At 46.6% G+C, this 20,763-nt stretch overlaps 1 protein-coding gene and 1 long non-coding RNA gene across 3 annotated transcripts in view; one reads left to right on the forward strand and one right to left on the reverse strand.

Annotated features, from left to right (window-relative positions):
- CCDC149 (coiled-coil domain containing 149) overlaps positions 1-20,763 on the forward strand; it is a 60,214-nt gene that overhangs the window by 34,854 nt on the left and 4,597 nt on the right. The window contains exons 8-11 of one of the 2 annotated variants that reach the window (XM_027048008.2): positions 1,440-1,584; positions 11,130-11,206; positions 13,115-13,147; positions 18,367-18,483. In XM_027048008.2, the coding sequence (XP_026903809.1) occupies positions 1,440-1,584; positions 11,130-11,206; positions 13,115-13,147; positions 18,367-18,483 (372 nt within the window). The remainder of the gene's footprint in view (positions 1-1,439; positions 1,585-11,129; positions 11,207-13,114; positions 13,148-18,366; positions 18,484-20,763) is intronic. The other variant, XM_027048119.2, reaches the window with a different exon arrangement.
- LOC128314579 (uncharacterized) lies at positions 1,092-10,504 on the reverse strand. The gene is made up of 2 exons (XR_008296384.1): positions 10,111-10,504; positions 1,092-2,077 (listed from the first exon to the last, which is right to left on the reverse strand). It is a non-coding gene; the product is annotated as an uncharacterized LOC128314579 (long non-coding RNA).

Below are 20,763 nucleotides of genomic sequence, written 5' to 3' on the forward strand. Positions count from 1 at the left end.
CTGACACTTAATATTTGGGAATTCAGTTCTCAACGTGAGCCTCAGGTTGAACACGCCCGACTGGCCCACTCTCGGGCTGCCGGCCGTGCAGACCAGAACAATCAGGCGGCAGTCTTAATCAGAGCTACAGTGGCTGGGGGAAAAAAAAAGAAAGAAAAAAGTGCTGAATCTCCAGCCCACCTAATAACCAAGGCACTTGTCCAAGCAACTTTTGTTTTTCCACTTGACTGAAAAAAGGAAACCCTAGAATCGTTTTTAAACAGAAAACCACAATACTCCACAGAAATATGGGGTGGTTCATGTGAGGTTAGCCCTGGGTACCCCTGACAGCCAAACATGTTTGAATGGTGAGATCCAGCCTTGTGCTGATGTGGGGAATGCCAGCCATGGCCAAGCAGTCAACCTGGCACGGCCTTTCTAGATAACCCTTTGGCCACCTATATCGAAAAGCCTTGAACTCATCCCCTTTGAGCAGCAAGAAATAATGACAGATGTATGAAAAACTTATTGCTTGAAGAAAGCTCTTCCTGCATTACTTAAAATAAAAACAACCCCCCCCCCAAAAAACCCACATAGGAAATAACATAAATGTCCAACAGTAATTAAAGAAGTTACTCTATATTTTATATATGGGCTACCAAGCAGCTGCTCTATTTTATGTTTTAAAAAATATTAATGATGAGGAATAGGCTTAAGTGCAAAAAGAAAAGCTTTTTCCCATTTTCAAAGAAAAATGTATGAATTTGTGTACCTGCATATAAGCATATAGGAAGTGATGCTCAAAGGTAGACAGTGAGATTTATTTGTTTCTGTCTGGTAAGCAAGTCCAAGTGGTATCTCTTTTGTGGTGACTCTTAGTTCCTAAAAACATGCGTGCACAAAATATATTTTGTATTTTAAGTAATGCCCTATATGATCTTCCCACCCACCGAGCATACCACATCGTAGGAAACTTTGCCACAAAGCGAGGAGCTCAGGACCAGACTCATTACCATTTGCTAGGCTGTGTGACCTTTAGCTAATATTTTTAACCCATTACCACCTTGCATTCCTGTCTGTGAAATGGGAATACATAATACTTCCCAGGTGAGTTTTTTTTCTTTTTTTTTTTTTTAATTTTCAGCCTCAAATGAGTTAGTATGAAAATGTTGTGAAAGGGCAAAAGACTGGACAAATACAAAAGATTATTATTATCCTTTTAAAACATTGTTGGTAAAAGTCCACGAGAACTTCCTCCTTTTACTTTCCGTTTACCCCTCATGCTGAATTTTGTTTTGTTTTACTTTTGACACTTGATGCGGATTCTTCAGTACAACATCGTAGCATTTAGGAGCTGGGAACGTATCCCAGCTTTGTTATCCAGGAAGAATGGACATTGGTTTGCATTCCAGCGTTTCAGAAGGACTTAACACTGAGTTGTAAACTTTAATCCCACCTAGTTCAGGATCTGTTGTCTGAGGATCATGGGTGCAGTCTCCCAGCTACTCCACAGTCCATTTCTGATCTGAAATCTCTGGCAACGGCCCTACTAGAGACAATCCACGAGAAAAACATGGTCATCCAGCACCAGAGGCAGACCAGCAAGTATGTAGATAAACCCTTGGGTGGGCGGTGGGTGGGAGAGAGGTGGGACACTGTCTACCTACCAGCAGTGGGTGGCGGCCGGGTGGGTCTGCAGGCCTTTGGGGGAAGCGGGGGAGCCCTCACGTTAAGGAAACTTAACTAAACTGGAATGGTCCATCTGCATTATGACAACATCTTGGCCATTCGCCAGATTTGGGTGAGGAAATACTACCTGTCATTACATATTGAACACTTACTCTGAGCCACTCGCTGAGAAATGCATATTACACGGGTGATTTGGGTAGTGCCATTGCCTGGGGAATGTAACCTACCTCTCCTGCAAGGTTTCCTTCAGGGGAGGCACCTCCTCAGTGCCATCGTAGCCTCCAGCATGACTTTGAGGGGTTCGGACAGAGAGGAACATCAAGCGTCAATTTCCACAGGCAGCCAGCCGGGCCCAGAAGGGAGTGTTGCGTCACTCTTCCAGATAAGCAAAAACGGTGGTGGGACAGAACTATAGTCAAAACAGAGTGTGTTGGTTTTTACAAACATATTGACTACGAGGGGCAACATCAAGCAAGTTAAAATAGCAATTAGAGACGCATGAGGAATTGGAGGTGTTCAGACGATGGTGAATACACAATAAGTTAAAGCAACAAACATTGCAAACAGAGCTGATTCCAAGGGTGGGCGGCCATGCTCAAGAAAGGCCCCACGCTTGGTCCAGGGCCCCCCTGTCGCCATCTTGAAATCCTTCATCACTGTCTAACGAAGAGGCCTGCGTTTCCATCTTTCACGTAGCGGGTCCTGCTTATAAAACCTACTCACAGAACCAAAATGAAGGCATGGAACGAGTGAGCGGGCTTCCAGCAAGGAGGAGAGGGATGAGGGAATCAGGGTCCTGGCGAGGGCTGGGGGGGGGGGGGGGGCACAGGGAGAGAGGCAACCGGAAAATGATTGAGAGTATTGTAAAAACAAAATAGAAAAAAAAAAAAAAAAAGAGGGAAGCAAGGAGTGAAGGGAAGATCACGCAGGAGATGAAGATACATATAAAAGAAGGCAGAGAGCAGTGGAGGGAGTCTGGGCAATCTCAGAGGGATGACAAGGGTAATTTATTGACAGAAGAAGTTTTTAAAATTCTCTTAAAAGAAATCTTAACCAAGGAATGAAACAGTCAGGTGCTAAAATTCAGATACTTCTCAGGGGAGGGAGAAGAAACGGAAATCTCCCCAGAATAGGTACCAGGTCTATTTTATTCAGGAAGAATCCCCTGCAGCCACCAGTGTTCCACACGAGCCTTCTTTGTCCTCACTGACTCCTATAAAGCACCCACTGGGGCTCTTTCAAAACTTGTCAGGTCTTCTAAACCCTAGACTATTCTCAGCAGGCAGCCTCAGCTTCTCCTTGACCGAGAAAATAGATGCTACTCACTGTGAAGCCCAAAACTTACTCTCGGATGGAGCCAGTGCCTTCCACCCTCTCCCCCATCTCTGCGAAACACACTGGCCCGCCCTCCTGTTGGTCCACACCGTCATCTCCTGTGCACGCCTCCTCCCACCTGTTCAACGTCTGCCCCTCCCCTGGCTCCTGCCTCTTCACCCAGAAACCACACAGAGCTCCCTGAACCCCCAAAGCCTTTCCGCACTCTGCACCTCCCCTCAAATTCCGCTTACCTAGTGTACTTGTGAATAAGGACACTTTTAGTTCTTCAACAGCCACCCCCTCAAAGTGTGTGGGGGGGGGGGGGGCACCTCTGTCAGAATTACCTGGAGGCACTTGTTTAGAAATGCAGATTCGGCCGGGGGGCGGGGGGGGGGTCATTCTGGAGGGAGAGGAGGGGGTGTCAGGGTTCTGGATCTTAGCACACACTGCCTAGGGGGGAGGGGCTGCCGTGCAAGGGAAATAAAGACCACCTACGCTTCAACACCTCCCAAGACTTCTTCCCAAATTTTCCACAGCAGGGTCTCCAGTCCCCACCAAGCCCCACTTTCTGAGTCTGCTTCTTTTCCAGTTTCTCTGCATCCCAGTTCCCGTCTTGCACTGCTCTCTCAGAATTCCTCTGACTTTCTCCGCTGCCTCTTCCCCTCGATTCTCTCCGCGTTCCTCCCTTCCACCCCAGGCCTCTGCCAGGACTTCTTTTCTTTCTTTTTTTTTTTTTTTTTTTATGTTTATTCATTTTTGACAGAGAGAGAGAGAGAGAGAGAGACAGAGCATGAGCGGGGGAGGGGCAGAGAGCGAGGGAGACACAGAATGCGAAGCAGGCTCCAGGCTCTGAGCTGTCAGCACAGAGCCCGACGCGGGGCTCGAACTCACAAACCGCGAGATCATGACCTGAGCCGAAGTCGGTCGCTCAACCGACTGAGCCGCCCAGGCATCCCCTCTGCCAGGTCTTCTGCTCTTCTTCCCTACCTGGGAGGGGGGCATCCTTCCCCCCCCCCCCCAATCTTTACCTCTGGCTCTCTTCAGGCTCTTCTCAGAAGTCATGTCCCCACCTCACCATCAAGAGCAAGACCCACATGGCCAGCTGCTAGGTTGACAGCTTCCCCCTGATACCCTTCAGCTCCTCACATTCAGCAAGTCTCGACTCTGGGCCATCCATTCCTTAGTTCGCTTTAAGACCCTTCAGGGGTGCCTGGGTGGCTCAGTCAGTCAAGCGTCTGACTCTTGATTTCCGCTCAGATCATGATCTCGGTTCATGAGCGTGAGCCCCGTGTGGGGCTCTGTGCCGACAATGCAGAGCCTGCTTGGGATTCTCTCTCTCCCTCTCTCTCTCTCTGCCCCTCTGCTGCTCTCTCCGTCTCTCTCTCTCTCAAAAAAAAAAAATAATAATAATAATAATAATAAACTAAACTAAAAAAAAAAAAACCTTCAAAGTGCTTGTGCCCTTTGACCTACATGGTCAGCATCTAGGAATTTATCCAAAGGGAAAAAAGATCGGAATGATTCCCTAAGATGCATACATAAGATGTTCACCATAGATTTGTTTATAAGAGGGAAAAAAAACCAGAAACAACCCAAGTATTTTTATGTTGGAGACTGGTTAGGCCTAAGAGAGGATATTATGCAGCCATTTAAAGCATGATTGGAAGAATATTTAATGGAGTCTTCCCCCCATCCTGACATCCCGGCTCCACAAACCTCCACATCATGCAGGTTGAAGCTGTTCCAAGACCAGAATGTTTATTCATTAGAATCACTGGTCTCTCCCAGGACGTAGAATAGTGCTGGGCCCATAGTAGGTACTTACGATTATTTAATGAATGGATGATGAAACTATCTTCTAATCCTTTGTACCTATTCCCCCCCACCTTTTTAAAATCATTTTTAAGGGTTTATTTTTATTCTTCTTATTTTTTTTTTTTTGAGACAGAGAGACAGAGTATGAGCAGGGGAGGGGCAGAGAGAGAGGGAGACACAGAATCTGAAGCAGGCTCCAGGCTCTGAGCTGTCAGCCCAGAGGCTGACACGGGGCTCGAACTCATAAACTGTGAGATCGTGACCTAAGCTGAAGTCGGACGCCCAGCTGACTGAGCCACCCAGGCGCCCCTGTTCCTACTCCCTTAATACTCTTCATGGTTTTCATGCATTCAGTATGTATTTCAAGTCCTTGCCATGGGCCTTCAGTGCACATGTCACCCCTGCCCCCCTGCTTTGTCCCCACCAGACTATCACTTGTTCCTTGGGAAGACCTTCCCATCTATCCTCCAGCCTCAGACCCCAGTTCCTCCTGCACAACCTCCAGCCCCAGCGCTCTCATACCTGCCCTCCAGCTGAACGCATCACAAGCCTCCACTTAAAAGCTGGACTTTTATTTTTTTGCTTGTTTGTTGCAAGTTTTTATTTAAATTCTAGTTCGTTAACATATAGTGTGATACTGGTTTCAGGAGAAGGCTGGACTTTTAAAGCAGAGTCCCGCTGCCTGCCAAACTCAGGGACCCCAAGCCATCAGCCTGACACTTCTACCTGTTGGGACACACTGATTCCCTAACGGGTTCCTACCATAACCCGCACAGCCAGCACACTCCCCAGGCTCCGTGGGCTCTCACCCTCTGTTGAGAAACAGACATGTTCCTTTTGCCAGGTTTGATTTTGTTGTAATGCACCTTTTCAACTATTGTTTAATAATTTTGTGCCATCTCGTGGTTCAAATTTTAAAAGGTTAAATAACAATATGTCTATTGGTTACTACTATCACTCAGCCACCCAACTCCTTTCCTGGAAGAAACCACCATTTCTTATTTCTTACGTATCCTTTCCAAGGATGCATATGTAAGTAAGTGTATAATATATTTATATAGACACATATGAATACTCATGTATATTTATATAGAGATAGTCTTTCTTTTCTGTTCTTTCCTTCTGTCCTTCCTTCTTTTCTTTCTTTTTACAAATGGTAGCTAGTATTCACCAAAAAACATTTTTTTCACTGTTTTGCACCTTGCCTTTTTTTCCCCCCGTAACAATAGATCTTGAAGATTGCTTCATATCAGTACATAAAGTACCTAATGTGCCATTTTTAATACTTAGAAGGTCTTAAGTTTCATACTTTCAATAAATGTTTTATTTGGGAGCATGTAAAGGAACTAATTAGACAACAAATGGAGTGGGAACTAGGAATAGAATCTGAACTTGGTCTGCTTGCTGTTATCCCCGTTGAGTGGGCCCTTTGTGACTAAAGTAATAAAATAGTTTTGGGTTGGTGGAGCATTGTGAGAATATTCTGTTCTGTAAGCGTGTGCTCCCCCTACTGGCCTTCCGCTGCCCGACAGTTTCCCCCCACTTGGAGAAGGCCCAGTGGGAGCCATCTTGAAGAACTGATGAATCCAATTTGGCTTGAGGTGCTTATCACCAAAGAGCTGGCAGTTGTCTGACGCTTGCCAAAGAAGGGATGAGGTTCATGTGACCTAACAACAGGTAGCAAAGCAGTCGTGGAAGGGGCAGGTGTTGAAGTCCTATTTTCCTGAACGCCACATTCAGTTTTCCAGGCAACGCTTTGCCGGTGGTTGGGTGCTGGTGGTGGTGGTGGTGGTGAATAAATAAGGACACGCTGGTCTCTCACTACCCTTCCTGCTGTGCTCACACTGTTTTTACTGCGCCGCCCCTTCCCTGGCCAATGGCAAGTAGCTTGGAAGTTCAAGATATTGATAGCAGGGTGAGCTCTCATGGATCAGAGTGGAGATTCAAAAGGAGGCTCCCTGAGGTGGAGGTGGGGGCAGGGTTATTGCCAGGCGTGTGTAGAGCCATAGTCCCTTCTTCCTCTTTGGACCAGGCTCTCCCCGGGGGCCCTCACTCTGGAATTTCTGCTCCCTGTGTTGTCTGCAGAGCAAGAGCAGACGTACCGTGGTGGTCAGCTCCTGAGTTAGTTCTGTCTTTGCAGATCTCCTGTGAGGTTGGCACTATCAGAAACTACTACTGAAAATCTGTCTAGAGGCCTGGCATCTTGGGGAATTTCCTAGACCACTAGGCAAACATATGCCGAAACCCCCCCCCCCCCAAAACAAACCATAGCTAAATAAAAACCTTATTTTAAAATCTCCCCCATCCTACAAAAAAAAAAAAAAAACCCAAAAAACAAAAACACCTCTCTCAAACCTGTTTATGCCTCGAGCTACTGCCCTAGCTGTCTCCTTCCATTCCCTGCTACACTACTTGAAGAGTCATCTGTATTCACCGCCTAAAGTTTCTCCTAGTCTGCTTCTCTCAACCCTGTCACTTGGATTCTGGGTTTCACCCTCTCCACCATCCTAAAACATCTCTCTCAAGGGTCAGGCACATGTTCTCGGTGGACTTTTTCAGCCAGTGTGACCGCTTTCTAGAATGAGGCAATATTGACCACACCGTCCCACCTGGAACACTCTCTCCTCTTGGCTTGCAGGTCCCACCTTGCCTGGTTCTCCTCTTCCCGGTCTACCTGTGCCTCTCGAGTCCCTTCTTCCCTCATGTGGGAGGTACTCGAGACTCCTATTCCTCTGGCTTCTCACACTCTGCTGGTGAGCAGACCTACTCCCCAGCCTACGTGCTCCTCTCTGCACTCCCAGACTTTCCTTCTCCCACGTGGCCAGCTGTCTACATGGATATCCTGTCGGCACTTCAAATTCCTCACCCACCTCCATGTTATTACTCCTTTTGGTTGACTTCCCACATCCCCAGTGGCTTGTTTGGGGCCCCCCACCATCGCTGACTTGGGCACCACCCTTCTGACTGGTCTTTCTGTTCCTGCTCATACTTGGTGCCGTTCATTCTCAACTCCACATCAAGAATACTTTCCCTAAACGCCATTATGCTGCTTCTCTGCTTAAAACCTTCCAGTCTTTCCCTGTTGCCAGTGTATAAAAGTCTCACCATTCTCAACATGGCAACAAGATCATTCATGAGCCGAGTCCCTAAAAACCACTCTGGATCCGTCTTTCCTTGACTCCACTTCTTGTCTTCAGTTCTCTGTAAGTGCTTGTGTACGTTCAGGGCCAGGTTCTGATTCTGGACCTTCCGCTTACCAGCTGTGTCACCCTGGACAAGCTAGCTGACCTCTTTGAATCTCAGTTCCCTCACATACAAACTAAACTTACTAAGGGCTGCCTCACTGGTTGTTGCAAAGGGCTAAGGGAGATAATATCTGTGCAGTGCTTAGAGGAGTACCTAGAAGAGGATAAGTGATTGATAAATGTGATTCAGACCTGCCACAGGCTCTGTGCATGTATCTCTGTACACGTCTGTCTCCCACCAGACTTTTAGTCCCTCCAATACAGGGACCCAGGCTGCTTCCCTTTATCATCCCCTACCGCCTCAATAATTGTGCGTTGAATCGGTCTAATTGAATTCAAGGGACCCTGTTCCTACTTTGCTGTCTTCATCTCTGCATACCGCCGCCTGTCTCCCTGCACCACACCACGTTCAGTGGACGCCCTGCCATATTTGTTAAGTGGGAAGCCAACAAGGAAAAGCCTTTTTTGTCATTTGAGGAATCTTGGGTTATATTGTTCGGGTCAGCCCGGCTGCATCCATATTTCAATTACGAACAGTGTTCAAGACTTGTTTTTTTAATGTTCGTTTATTTTTGAGAGAGAGGGCGAGAGAGAGGGAGGGAGTGGGGGATGGGTAGAGAGAATGGGAGACGGAGAATCCCAAGCAGGCTCCGCACTGTTAGCACACAGCCTGGTGCAGGGCTTGATCTCACCATCCATGAGATCATGACCTGAGCTGAGACCAAGAGTGAGATGCTTAACCAACTGAGCCACCCAGGTGCCCCGTGAACAGTTTTTAAAGAGTACTAGTTCCTGACGCAAGAGTGCTTGTTTTAAAGTGCCATTGTTAGGTGTTGGCTAAGAGCCTGCACTTCGGCAACAAACCGAGTTGTGACTTCAAATCCAGATTCATCACCAGCCGAGTCTTGCTTGTGCTTTCAGGCACGTTAACGAACTTCTGCGCCTCTGTTTCCCAGTGGGAGCAATCGAGTGGGATGGGCTGGAAGAGAGCGCTGGGGGTGGGCAAAAGATACACCTTGAAGATAAACTGCGTGTCCTTGAGCAAGTTCCTTAGGGTCCACGTGTAAAAAGAAGATAATACAGTGTACCCCGCAGGGTTTTTGTCAGGTCAGCTGAGATCACGTAAGTTCCATAAGTGTTCAGCACGGGCTTTGGCTCATACCCAGGACTCGGGAAAGATTAGTTCTGCTGTTCATGTTAACAGTGGTGTGGTTGCTATTGTTATTGATGACGTTATTGCTACCATTGCTACCAGTACAGTTTCCACTTGGTCCATTTTATTACCTCCAGCTCTGTATCAGATGCCTATGTCAGGCCAAAGAGAACAGTCACTGCTGACAAACAAGCAGGGTCCCTCAAAGTAGGGGACACCAGCAAATTCGCCTCAGCCCATTTCTGGGAGACAGGTCTGTGTTATCCGGGAACATCAGTAAAAAAAAAAGAACCAAATGTCTCTTCACCACGCCTTCAGACGTTGTTCTGATGGCATCCTTCAGTATACACAGAAGAGTTAAGCCTTATCTTCTGTTTTCCAAGAGGCAGCCACACACAGATGATCTGATCTCGTTAAGAAACAGGCATCAACTTGAACTCTGCCGTGATTGCATCTCAAACCCATCAACTGGTGAAAAGGGAGCTTGGATCAGAAGGTCTGAGCAAAATATTGAAAGCGAGATTACGAAGAATGGTGTTTATTGAAGGGTCGGTGACACGAAAGCAGAATAGACCCAACAAATAGGGTGAAAATGAAAAGTAATTGATAAAGACCTCGCAGAATTTAAGACTTAAGGAAAAGAAGAAAAGCTCCAGGTACCTAGATGAAGAAAACCACATCTAGTAACGTCAGAGTTTTCTGTGAACTCAAAGAGAATATTAATTAAGATGCTGCAAGTCAATTCAGGTAAAATAAAGAGGGATCCAAAGCCATATATATACGTGCAGATATATACATATTCATGCCTCTGTATGTATGTGGGTGTGTGCAGCTATCTCTGGAATGTAAAGAGAGGTAGGAGAACAATTCTGGCGTTCTGATTTCTCCTGCTGAAAGGAATCGAAACTTGACCTTGAAGGTGATTTCCGCATCATGTTAGCACAGCAGGGTCAAGAAAATCCCCCAAATAATATAAAGACTGGTTTTTCAGTTTCCAGGCCAATGGGAAGTGATTGAAGTTTTAGATGACTATGGAATCATTTCGCAACTATATTTAATGTCACGTAGAGTGAAACATGGGAAATATATGCCCGCATTTATGTCTTTCCATGCACGTAGACCAAGTTTGGCCTCCAGGTAAACAGCATAATCTTTTAGATCTACATTCTAGAACCTATATGTCACAATGAGCCAGAATGGTCACCTTGGAAAGCAATATAATTAATTCTTCTAGTGATTCTGCAATTGCTAGAAGTTCTTTTGCAATGCCTATTTCTTAATTCCGTCCACAGATAATTACAGGCCTTGGAAAAAGGAAGGCATTTTGTGTAATCAAATATGTTTATCGAACACCTACCATCAACCAGGCATTACGCTAGGTAATAAGGGTGGGGACGTCAGTAGGACGTAGGTTAGGTATAAGAAGGCAGATCTTATTGTTTTATTGACTCAAAGCAACTTTACCGAGCATGTTCACCCACCTTATTTGTTAGAGTTGGTTGTTTCCAGAACTCAGATCCACTCTCAGAGAATCAGCTGTGATACTACTAAGGGTATTCAAGATGAATTGTAATCTCTAGCAATGAGAAAGTCCCGTATAGAAATTGTGTAAAATATTTGGGCAATGATGGAATAATCGACGTGGGAGAGGACTCGCATGGCAACATTTTAGTATTTTTTTAATCACTCGTTTGTATATGTTTTCGTATGTACTTTCAATGGAATGTATATGAATAGAATATATATTCTTTACACACACACACACACACACACACACACACACACACACACACTTTTTTTGCATATACCTTAAATTTCAAAACATTTTCTATCAGGGCACCACGGCGTTTTCCCAAGTAGCTTGCTCACAGCCCTGAGAGCTGATAAGATACTCATTAATCTGTCTGTTGCCATTTTCTCTCATTTTCCAGAATCCTAGGGAATCGGGTGGCTGAATTGGAGAAAAAGTTAAGAACTCTGGAAGTTTCTGGTTTGTGGAGTCTTCCAGGTAAGCAGATCTTCATGAAAATTCTTTTCTCTCCTTTTTTTTTTAAGGAAGCCCTCACATAATTTGCAAAGAAGATTCTACTTTTTAAATGTCCTTTTATTTGGAGATCGTTGTGGAGAAATCTACAAGCACTTCAAACTTAGAAGCCATCGATTTGGGAAAACAATCGGGAAAACTCAATAAAAATATACAAATTCCCATCTATGGACTTACCAAGTTTCGCTGCCCTAAATTCAGAAATTGTCATTGTATGTGTCTGTGTGTGCTTTATTTTTCACCTTTGTGAGTGTAGTAAATTGTTTCTTTTCTTTTTTTTTTTACCCATAGGTATCTTATAAAGATTTGTTCATTTTATTCTATGTTTGTAAGTTTATTTATTTTGAGAGAGAGAGAGAGCACACATGAAAGCAAGCAGAGGAGGGGCAGAGAGAGAGAGGGAGAGAGAGAATCCCAAGCAGGCTCCACACTGTCAGCGCAGAGCCCGACATGGCGCTCGATCTCACGAACTGTGAGGTCATGACCCGAGCGGAAGTCAAGAGTCGGATGCTTAACCACCTGAGCCACCCAGATGCCCCAAGATTTGTTCGTTTTAAGTATGATCCCTAAAAGGAATATAAGAATGTACAAAGGTTTGTACAATTTAATCATCAATCTAAAACTGAATATAAGAACTGACAAAAATTTATTCTATTTATCATTCCTAAAAATGCATATAAGAGCTAACAGTTAGTTCCACCTTCTTCCCTTCTCTTTCCCTATCCTATTTGTGCAGCTTGAAAATCAGAATTTCCTGGGGCCCCTGGGTGGCTCAGTCGGTTAAGTGTCCGACTTCGGCTCAGGTCATGATCTCGCGGTCCGTGGGTTTGAGCCCCGCGTCAGGCTCTGTGCTGACAGCTCAGAGCCTGGAGCCTGTTTCAGATTCTGTGTCTCCCTCTCTCTCTGCCCCTCCCCCACTTGCACACTCTCTCTCTCTCTCTCTCTGTCTCAAAAATAAATAAACATTAAAAAAAATTAAAAAAAAAAAGAAAATCAGAATTTCCTTTGGAGATTTTTTCCCACAATTGTACTCTGTGTGAGGAAACTCTGATGCCTCACTTTAATTAGCTATATTTATCCTCTTTGTCTTGATAAAATACCCCCTTCATGAGACCCCCGTCAGCTATTCCCCTTTGCTTTAAACTCTCCAGAAACTTGTATTTATCATTTTCCACCACCCACTCTTTCCCTAGAAGCAACATTGTACACATATTTTTAGTTACTTAACCTTTCTGCACGAACCAGCCTCCTGTACCCTTGAATCATATCAGTTGCTTCCCAGTAACGTGTGAGAAATGAAAATTGCCATAGGGACGTGGACAACACGTTTTCCTAATGTAAACCTGAATAGCTGCCTTAGTTTGTCTGCAAGTGCGTTTCATAAATTGGAAATTTTAGCAGAGATTCCTTGAACTTGATGTCAAAAGACCTAACAGAACTAATTAGTGGCAAGTGCCATTCTGGGGATTTGAATGATCCATTTTGCACAAGAACCTTTTGATGCAGTTAAAACCTTATCTTCTCTGAAGGCCTTTCTTTCATTGCATTGAATTTCAACACAGGCAAATTTATCGTTTATTTTGTGCAGTCAGATTGCTATTTCTGTGCCTGTACTGGAGTTTTGACTTTTTTTTTTTTCCTCCAAGTGATTTAGTGAAATTTCACAGTGTTTTATTTCTACGATTTATGTAAAAAGATGGAAGTTGAATAAGTAAAGGAATGCCGAGAATTCTCTCTCTCTCTCTCTCTCTCTCTCTCTCTCTCTCTCTCTCTCTCTGTCTCTCTCTCTCTCTCTGGTGATGTTTGGTCTGGGTTAGAATGGCTGTATTATGCGCTAACAATTTTTTCTTTCCTCTTTTTTGCTGCCTGAAGGCCTGAGCTACAATGTTTCAGTAGGATTCGGGAGTATGTTCTATTTAAAATATCTGTGTTTGGGTCTGGTATCAGCAGTGCATTAATAACACCCCTGCATGTAAATAAATAGGAATGCATTCTCTATGTATCATTGCACTTTTCTGATTAGAGCAGTCAATTGAAATAGAGAATTCAATTAGTACAAAGCAAATATTGAACGGTAAAATTAGCTTTCAGGGACCCAGCTAAATGGATTTTATGCCATGGCTGTGTTGGTTCTAGTATCCGGCCCCCACATAGACACAAAGTGAGAGGACAGGAAAAAAACAAAACAAAACAAAACAAAACGGTGGGGATTCCCCAGATCTGATACAGTTTAATGTAAGGGAAAGAGCTGCTCTGGTACACTTGTGAAGGATGTTACAATGAGGCATGGCTTGCGATCATTTCTAAACGCTGGTGAGAAATACAAGGGAAGGGCCTCTTGCAATATGAATCCAATCAGGCCCTTCTATCTGCTCATTGCTGACGGTGTGCTTTTAACACACCAAATAGTGGAGCAAGGGTCACTCTCCTCCTTCCTCTCTCCTTCTCTCCTCTTCCCAACCCCCCCCCCCCACCTCCTTCTCTTCCTTTCTTCTTCTCCACCTCTTCCTCCTCTTCCCCTCCCCAGGGTGAAGCCATATCAGTGTTTCAGCCACCTGGAGGGGACTGAGTCCCCGTAGTTTCAGAGAATTGCTAGCTCTCTCTTATTTGCTAGCATCTTGAAAGGATCAGTGTCTTCTCCAATATATCAGCCCATCAGCATGTTGATACCTTTTTGAGCAGCACCTCTGTGAATTCAGTTCTGTACGGGGCATTCTAGACATGCCCCTTGCCCCCTTCCAAGAACCCATAGTCCCATTAGGGCAGCAAGATGCATACACACGTGGCAATGAGAAGAAAGCACGAAGTGATATATAACTAAGTGCTGAGTGACAAAGGTGTTAGTGTGTGTGAGTAAACGATGTGAAGAGTCATCAAATGTCAGATCTGGAAGGACAGCTGAGAGCAAAGGGTTCAAGGATGGCAAATCCTTGGGGTATATTAGAACACACCCATTCCTACATCAGCGGCAGACATTACTAATCAATCACATGACTCTTCCATACTGATCTCATATGTGGCCTTCAGAACAGACATCCCCACTGGCTTCCCAGGAAGCCACCTCTTGGTTCGAGTTGCCATGTGAGAGAAAACATTTCCCTTTCCTGATCTAGTCCAACCCCCTCCATTTTTGATGAGGAAACAAAGGCTCAGGAATTACAAGGGAACCTACAGCCACCGAGGCCGGTATTGGAACTCAGGTGTTTCCGCCTGTCCTGGGGACCTGCAGTTCAGAGAAGAGAAGAATGGGGTGAGTCAGATCACCCGGGGACTGGATTTCAAAGCAAAGTGGATTGGAGAAGAGGCGTTCAGAGCCGGAAGAGTCTGCCCTGAGACTCCGAAGGACTGTGGTGAATTCCGCCTCACTCCACGCCAGGGTCACCGCTGGGCTTTGAGCAAGCAGTGAGTTTTCTCTGAGTCTCTTCTCCTCCCTCCTCACTCTCTGCACCCACAATATGTAGCTCTTGATGTCGTTTGATAGAACTGGGGAAGGTTTGGGATCTTGCTGGGAAGGCAAGTTCGACAACAGCACAGCCTGCATGGAGAAATCATCTGGATAGGAGAGGGCACTCCAGACTATTTAATTGGTTCCTATGAGGCAGAAAGGCATGGGGCTCCTGCGAGAAGGAAGGGATGCTGACCTGGTCCCCCAGGAGGGAATGACACCCCCCAGCCTCAGCCCTCCAGCCCTTTGCTGGCCTCTGCAGGGAGAGGGGTGGGTGCTTGGGGGCTCTGAGGGGAGGTTTCCTGGACGAGCTCCTGCTCTGAAGAGAAACACTGAAAGCCAGAAAAAAACCTGGCAAGAGCAGAGCCTGGCTCCTTGAGTTTTTCATTTTACTTCCCTCTTCTCCACTCTAAGCATCAGCCTGAGGAGGAAAGTGTGCATTTTGAAAGTACTTGGCACACTTCGGAGAAGGGAGAGAGGGATGTTGTGTTACAGGGAATCAAGAGCGCTCCCAGACATTCACACGCCCAGCAAACGGAGGTGCCTCTGTGGCCTTCCACACCGCCTGTGGTCTGACTCCTTGTGGGTCACCTGGCCTCACCCCTCCTCCTCCAGGTGGAGGCATCAAAATGAAACAATGAGACAGCAGACCATCAGATTAGAGCTCACATTCATCAGCATAGATGGAATCCAGACTTAGAAACGATAGGACCACCTTCTGATAAGCCTTTGAATCCTTCAAACGCTGCAGGAATGACAAAATCTTGGCATTTTACCTCCAGATCAGGAAATGATCTCTCCAGGCAGGAATTTCAGGAAGTATTTATCTTCTCCCCAACCCCCACCTTGGTTGGCCATGGAGAGTGACGGCTTCAGTTTCCCTTTGCTAATTCTTGTTGCTCAGACTCTTGGAGAGGTTTCATGGTGCTGGCTCCAGCATTTTTGAGGAGCCACTGTGGAAAGGATGATGTTCTGTGGCTGGAGAGGGCCACAGAGACATTGCACCCTAGAGAATTCCTCATGCCAGGAGGAGGTGGCCCTCAGGCCACCTTAGTCACTCGGCTGCACCCAGCTCCCAGCTCAGTCGGTAATTCTGATTCTTCGGCCGCCAGGGCAGAGGGGACTTGGAAGACTGGTTGGGACACAGAGTGGCAGAGTGTGTCTCTTCCTGCAAGAACGAGTCTACCTGCTAGAGAAAGCTCAAGAAACGCAGTCCTGCTCCTAACTTGAAGACAGTAACTGTTGCCTTGATGGAGAGAAGCAAAAGAAGTTTACCCTGAGGCATCTGCTATGGGTTCATAGTAACCACTAATCCCTCAAAGTGTTCCCAGATTGGATCTTTGCAGCACAAAGGGAGACCTGATGGTGTTTGTTTCATCTGAGGGCCTCTTAATAACATCCCAACCTGTACATGTACAGTTCTCTTTGGGACACTTCTCCAGACTGTGTCCCTGAAGATTCTGGAGCTTCTTCCACATTAGACACTAGCTGTGCTGGTGGGGAGCTTCAGGATCAGCTTCTATCAGATTTCTGTTCTCCTGGGATGACCCTCAGCAGACACCAGAGTGCTGTGGCTGCTGACAACATATGCCATCTGCCCGAAACAGCAGCAGGCACCGGTGCCCACCAAGACATCAGACGTCCCAAGAACCCATCACCCATTTATCCAGACACTTATCAGCTATTTATTAAGCACCTCCCATATGCCGGACCCTCTACTACAGTCTTGGAAATGAAGTTCCCTACTGGGAAGCCAGTATTGTAAACAAACTGAGGGCTCAGGGGTGCAGTCCAAGGTTCAGCTGGTTCTCTAAGGGAGGGAACGTCTTTATAGAAATACCATTCTATATCTGCTGAGGCTGAAGCAGAGTAAAATCACAGAGCTTTAGGGCCCCTGATGTGAGCCCCAGAGAGACTGAGTAGCTTGGAGTTAGAAAAGGTCTTGCTTAGAGTGTGACGCTAAGTGAAATAAGCCACACAGAGAAAGACAGCTACCATATGTGTTCACTCTTATGTGGATCCTGAGAGACTTAACAGGAACCCATGGGGGAGGGGAAGAAGAAAAAAAAAAGAGGTTAGAGTGGGAGAGAGCCAAAGCATAAGAGACTCTTAAAAACTGAGAACAAACTGAGGGCTGATGGGGGGTGGGAGGGAGGGGAGGGTGGGTGATGGGCATGGAGGAGGGCACCTGTTGGGATGAGCACTGGGTGTTGTATGGAAACCAATTGGACAATAAATTTCATATATTTAAAAAATAATAATAAAGTAGCATAAAATTAGCACTGTCAAGAAAGAAAGAAAGAAAGAAAGAAAGAAAGAAAGAAAGAAAGAAAGAAAGAAAGAAAGAAAAAGGTCTTGCTCAAAGTTGGACTGCTAAGCAGGCTGGATCCATAGCCCTGGGGTTTTCATTTTGGGCACTGCTCTTCCCACCCTCAGAGTCACAAGGCCTCGTGGACAGAAGTCTGGGATCAGATTCTGCTTGGCGTGCCCTCCTGACCCCTGGGCAGTGTCCCTTTATGTCCACGTGTTTTGTGTCTGTGTGTCTGTGTCCATGAGCCGCACTGTGTCCAAAGCCACACTTCCCTGCTCCTAACTTCCAGAACTTGCCATGGCCTCAACAATAGAGTTGTAATGGTCTTCTTCATTCCTCAGACTTTCTCTATCCACTTAGGGTGTTCATACTACCAGTTCCTGATAGATGAAAGAGTTTGGCCAGTATGGGAGTAGATGTTGTAAGTGAAAGTTTAGCTGTGATAATTTGGGGGACCTGACACTATCGTCCACATGACAGAGTTAGTACTCAGCCTACATGATCAAATTGAAATAAATCAAATATAGTGTGTATGGCAAGTAGAGTGTGTTTTTTTTAATTCAAAAAAATTTTGCTTACATTTATTTATTTTTGAGAGACAGAGCGAGACAAAGTGGGGGGGCGGGGAGGGGCAGAGAGAGAGGGAGACACAGAATCCGAAGCAGGCTCCGGGCTCTGAGCCGTCAGCACAGAGCCTGACTTGCGGCTTGAACCCACAAACCGTGAGACCATGACCTGAGCCAAAGTCGAATGTTTAACCGACTGAGCCCCCCAGGCGCCCCTAGTGTAAGGGTTTAGAGTGTATGTAGCTGTCTACACTGCAAAGCAATAATTTCAAGATGTGACATTCACTGAGCGCTAATGAAATGCTTAAGTGCTTCACACGAGTCCGTTCATTTCATCACAACTACCCGGCGAGGTGCGTGCTGTCCTTCCTCATTTTACAGAGGAAGGCTCTGAGGCTTAAGTCCCTTGTCTGAAGTCAGCCATCTAGCAAGTGGCGGGGTCCAGAACACAAACCGTGTAGTAGTCCCAGAGCCTGCACTCCCGAACACCCCGCAGTTAGGTGGTTAGCTCTCACCTAACCCAGACCAAAGCCATTCGGTTTGTGGCCAACATAACAAACGGTGGCATTTATTGGCAGCCATGTCCCAGCAGACTCTCAGGACACTAGACAGCTGACCCTGCACCTCCCTGCCTGGTCGTCACGCTACAGAAGGGGCCGGTCAGCCATTCCTCTTCCACGGCATGGCCTGTGATTAAAGAAAGTGCCTTGTTCACCCAAACGGCCAGTCCATTGTGTGGGGTGAATGTAACTATAACCGCACTGGTGACATCCTGTGTCCATTTTCCCCTTTTCCACGACAGGGGGCAAGGACACCATACTGTTCGGCGACCCCGCTGTTCCCACCATACAGAGATCAAGGTCTCCCCTGCTGAAGTTCATCGAGCAGCCTGCTGAGAACAAAACGAATTCCAAGGACGGTCAGTAAGCACACCTTGATTTCTCTGTCTCTACCTGATCACAGAGGAAGGGCTCAGTGGGCATTAGTTCTTCCCCTTCCTACAGCTTCTGTGGCCCCGTGGGGTCATTCCTTGCATTTCCTGTTGTTGTTTCTGTGGGTCTGTCTTGTTTGGAGCTTCCAGCCAAAGAATGCAGGCCTCTGGACTCAGAACAGTGGCATCAAGGTTAAGAGAAAGGGCTCAGGATATGAACAGGTCGGGCTCATATTCCAACCCCATATTGTGTTGGCTCTGAGAAGTGGGACTTCTAACCTCTGCACGTCTCCTTATCCATAGAATGGTGAGATGATGGTGCCAACCTCAGGGAAATCTTGGCCCATTGTCTGGCACAGGTTAAGTGTCCTGGGAATCATTTAAATGATATAGAGGAGAGAATAAAAGCTTCTCCTCTACCAGACACACTTTCCGGAGGCAGAGTGTTTTGAAGGTACCGTTGAGGGTGCCACAGGGGCCCATCTCACAATGTGAGATACAGCTATCTTCCCACGTGGCAGTCTTGTTTCCCCAGCTAAACTATGTCTCCTTCCTATCTTTCCAAGTTTCGTCTGTCTTTTTCATCCCTAGTGTGATCGCCAGCTTCCAGGATGGCCCCCAGTGATCCTCACTTCCTGGTATTCATGCCCTCGCATATTCCCCTCCACATCGTATCAGGGTTAATCTGGGTGACTAATAGAATACAAGGCACAAGTAACCTTATGTGACTTCCTAGGCTGGGTCATAAAAGACATACGGGGTCTTCCTTTCTGTCTCTATCTTGAGTCATCCTCCCTGGAGGAAGCCGGCTGCCATGTGCTGAGGATACCCAAGCAGTCCTCCATGCTGTTCATGCGGTCTGGAACTGAGGCCTTCCAGCCACCAGCCGTGAAGCAGAATCCGCAGCCCCAGTCAAGCGTTCAGATGACAACACCCCCAGTTAACATTTTGGTGACAGCTTCATGAGAGACCGCTAATGAGAGCCACCCCGATCAATTGCTCCCAGGCTCCTGAGTCTCCAGCTGCTACGTTTTGAGTTAACTTGTGGCACAGTAGCACGTAACTCACATACCCAGCTTGCAGGTGCCAAGGGTCTCTCCCCAATTCCGGTATTTTCTCTCCGTCTCCTCTCTCTCTGAGTCATGTCTGCAACCATCAGCGCTATGAAAATATTCTCGAAATATTTTTCCAGCCGGGTCCCATCTGCAGAGTTACAGTCCCTTATTTGCCAAAGTCCAGACTTTACCACCTAAGTATTCTGTGGGCTTCTCAAGTATGCCGTCACCAACTCTCCACGCTTCCTCCCTTTTTTTGCCACCCTCTCGGCTCTGCAGCTGCCTTTGGAGTCCTCATCGACCCCTGTCAGCTTTCCTTCCTCATCGCATCTGGTCTGTGGCCACTCTTCTTCAGACCCTCTCCCACCTCCATTCCTCCCACCTCTGGCTTGGCTCAACCCTCTTTTCTTCCTCTGCAGGGCTTCCATCCGGTTTCCCTATCTTCTGGACCCTCCCTACTTCACTCCCATCCTCCTCCCTTGTGCTGTAGGGTAAAGCTTCCGGAGCACTGCTCTCCTACACCTGCGCACCCTGCTCTGAAATCTTCGGTGGCTCCCCACTGTCTCCCCCTTGAAATCGTAACCGGCAAACTGGCCTACCCTGTCTTTCTGACCTGATGATTATCTGACTTGAAAACTGTGCTTTTATCCAGCTGTACTAACCAGTTTGAAACAGTTGTTACCATTGTGTAACAAGCCACCCCAAAACCTAGGGCTGAAAGGAACTACTATGTATTATTAATCATGAGTCTTTGGGTCAGACCAGCAGTTCTGCTAATCTGAGCTGGGCTCGGCAAGGCTCACTGGGTACAGCTGTATTTTGAAGCTTGTCTCAATCACTTATAATAGTGCATGGAATGGGAAGAATTGGACAGGTCTGGGATTTCAACAAAGAGGATCCCCAAGCATACGCAGGGAGAATTCTTGGAGAGAATCCCCAACTCGGGTGGGTTTCATATTGGCCAGAAGGCAAGGCCGGGTCTTTCCAGCCAGCAGCACGTGGCTGTTTGCAGATCTGGCCCGTAACACACCATGGTCCGGTGCAGTCTGGAACGTGCCTTGGCTGATGGTCACCCCGTGCCAGCATCCAGTGTCCACACTGGATCCGAAACCCTCTATCTGCTCTGAGCTTGTTTAGCCCCTGGGTGGGTGGGCCCAGGCCTGCGAAATTGAAATGGAACATGAGACCGGCTTGATTTTCACCAGGGTAGCAT

Source organism: Acinonyx jubatus, chromosome B1 (assembly GCF_027475565.1).
Source record: "Acinonyx jubatus isolate Ajub_Pintada_27869175 chromosome B1, VMU_Ajub_asm_v1.0, whole genome shotgun sequence".
Taxonomy (NCBI): domain Eukaryota; kingdom Metazoa; phylum Chordata; class Mammalia; order Carnivora; family Felidae; genus Acinonyx; species Acinonyx jubatus.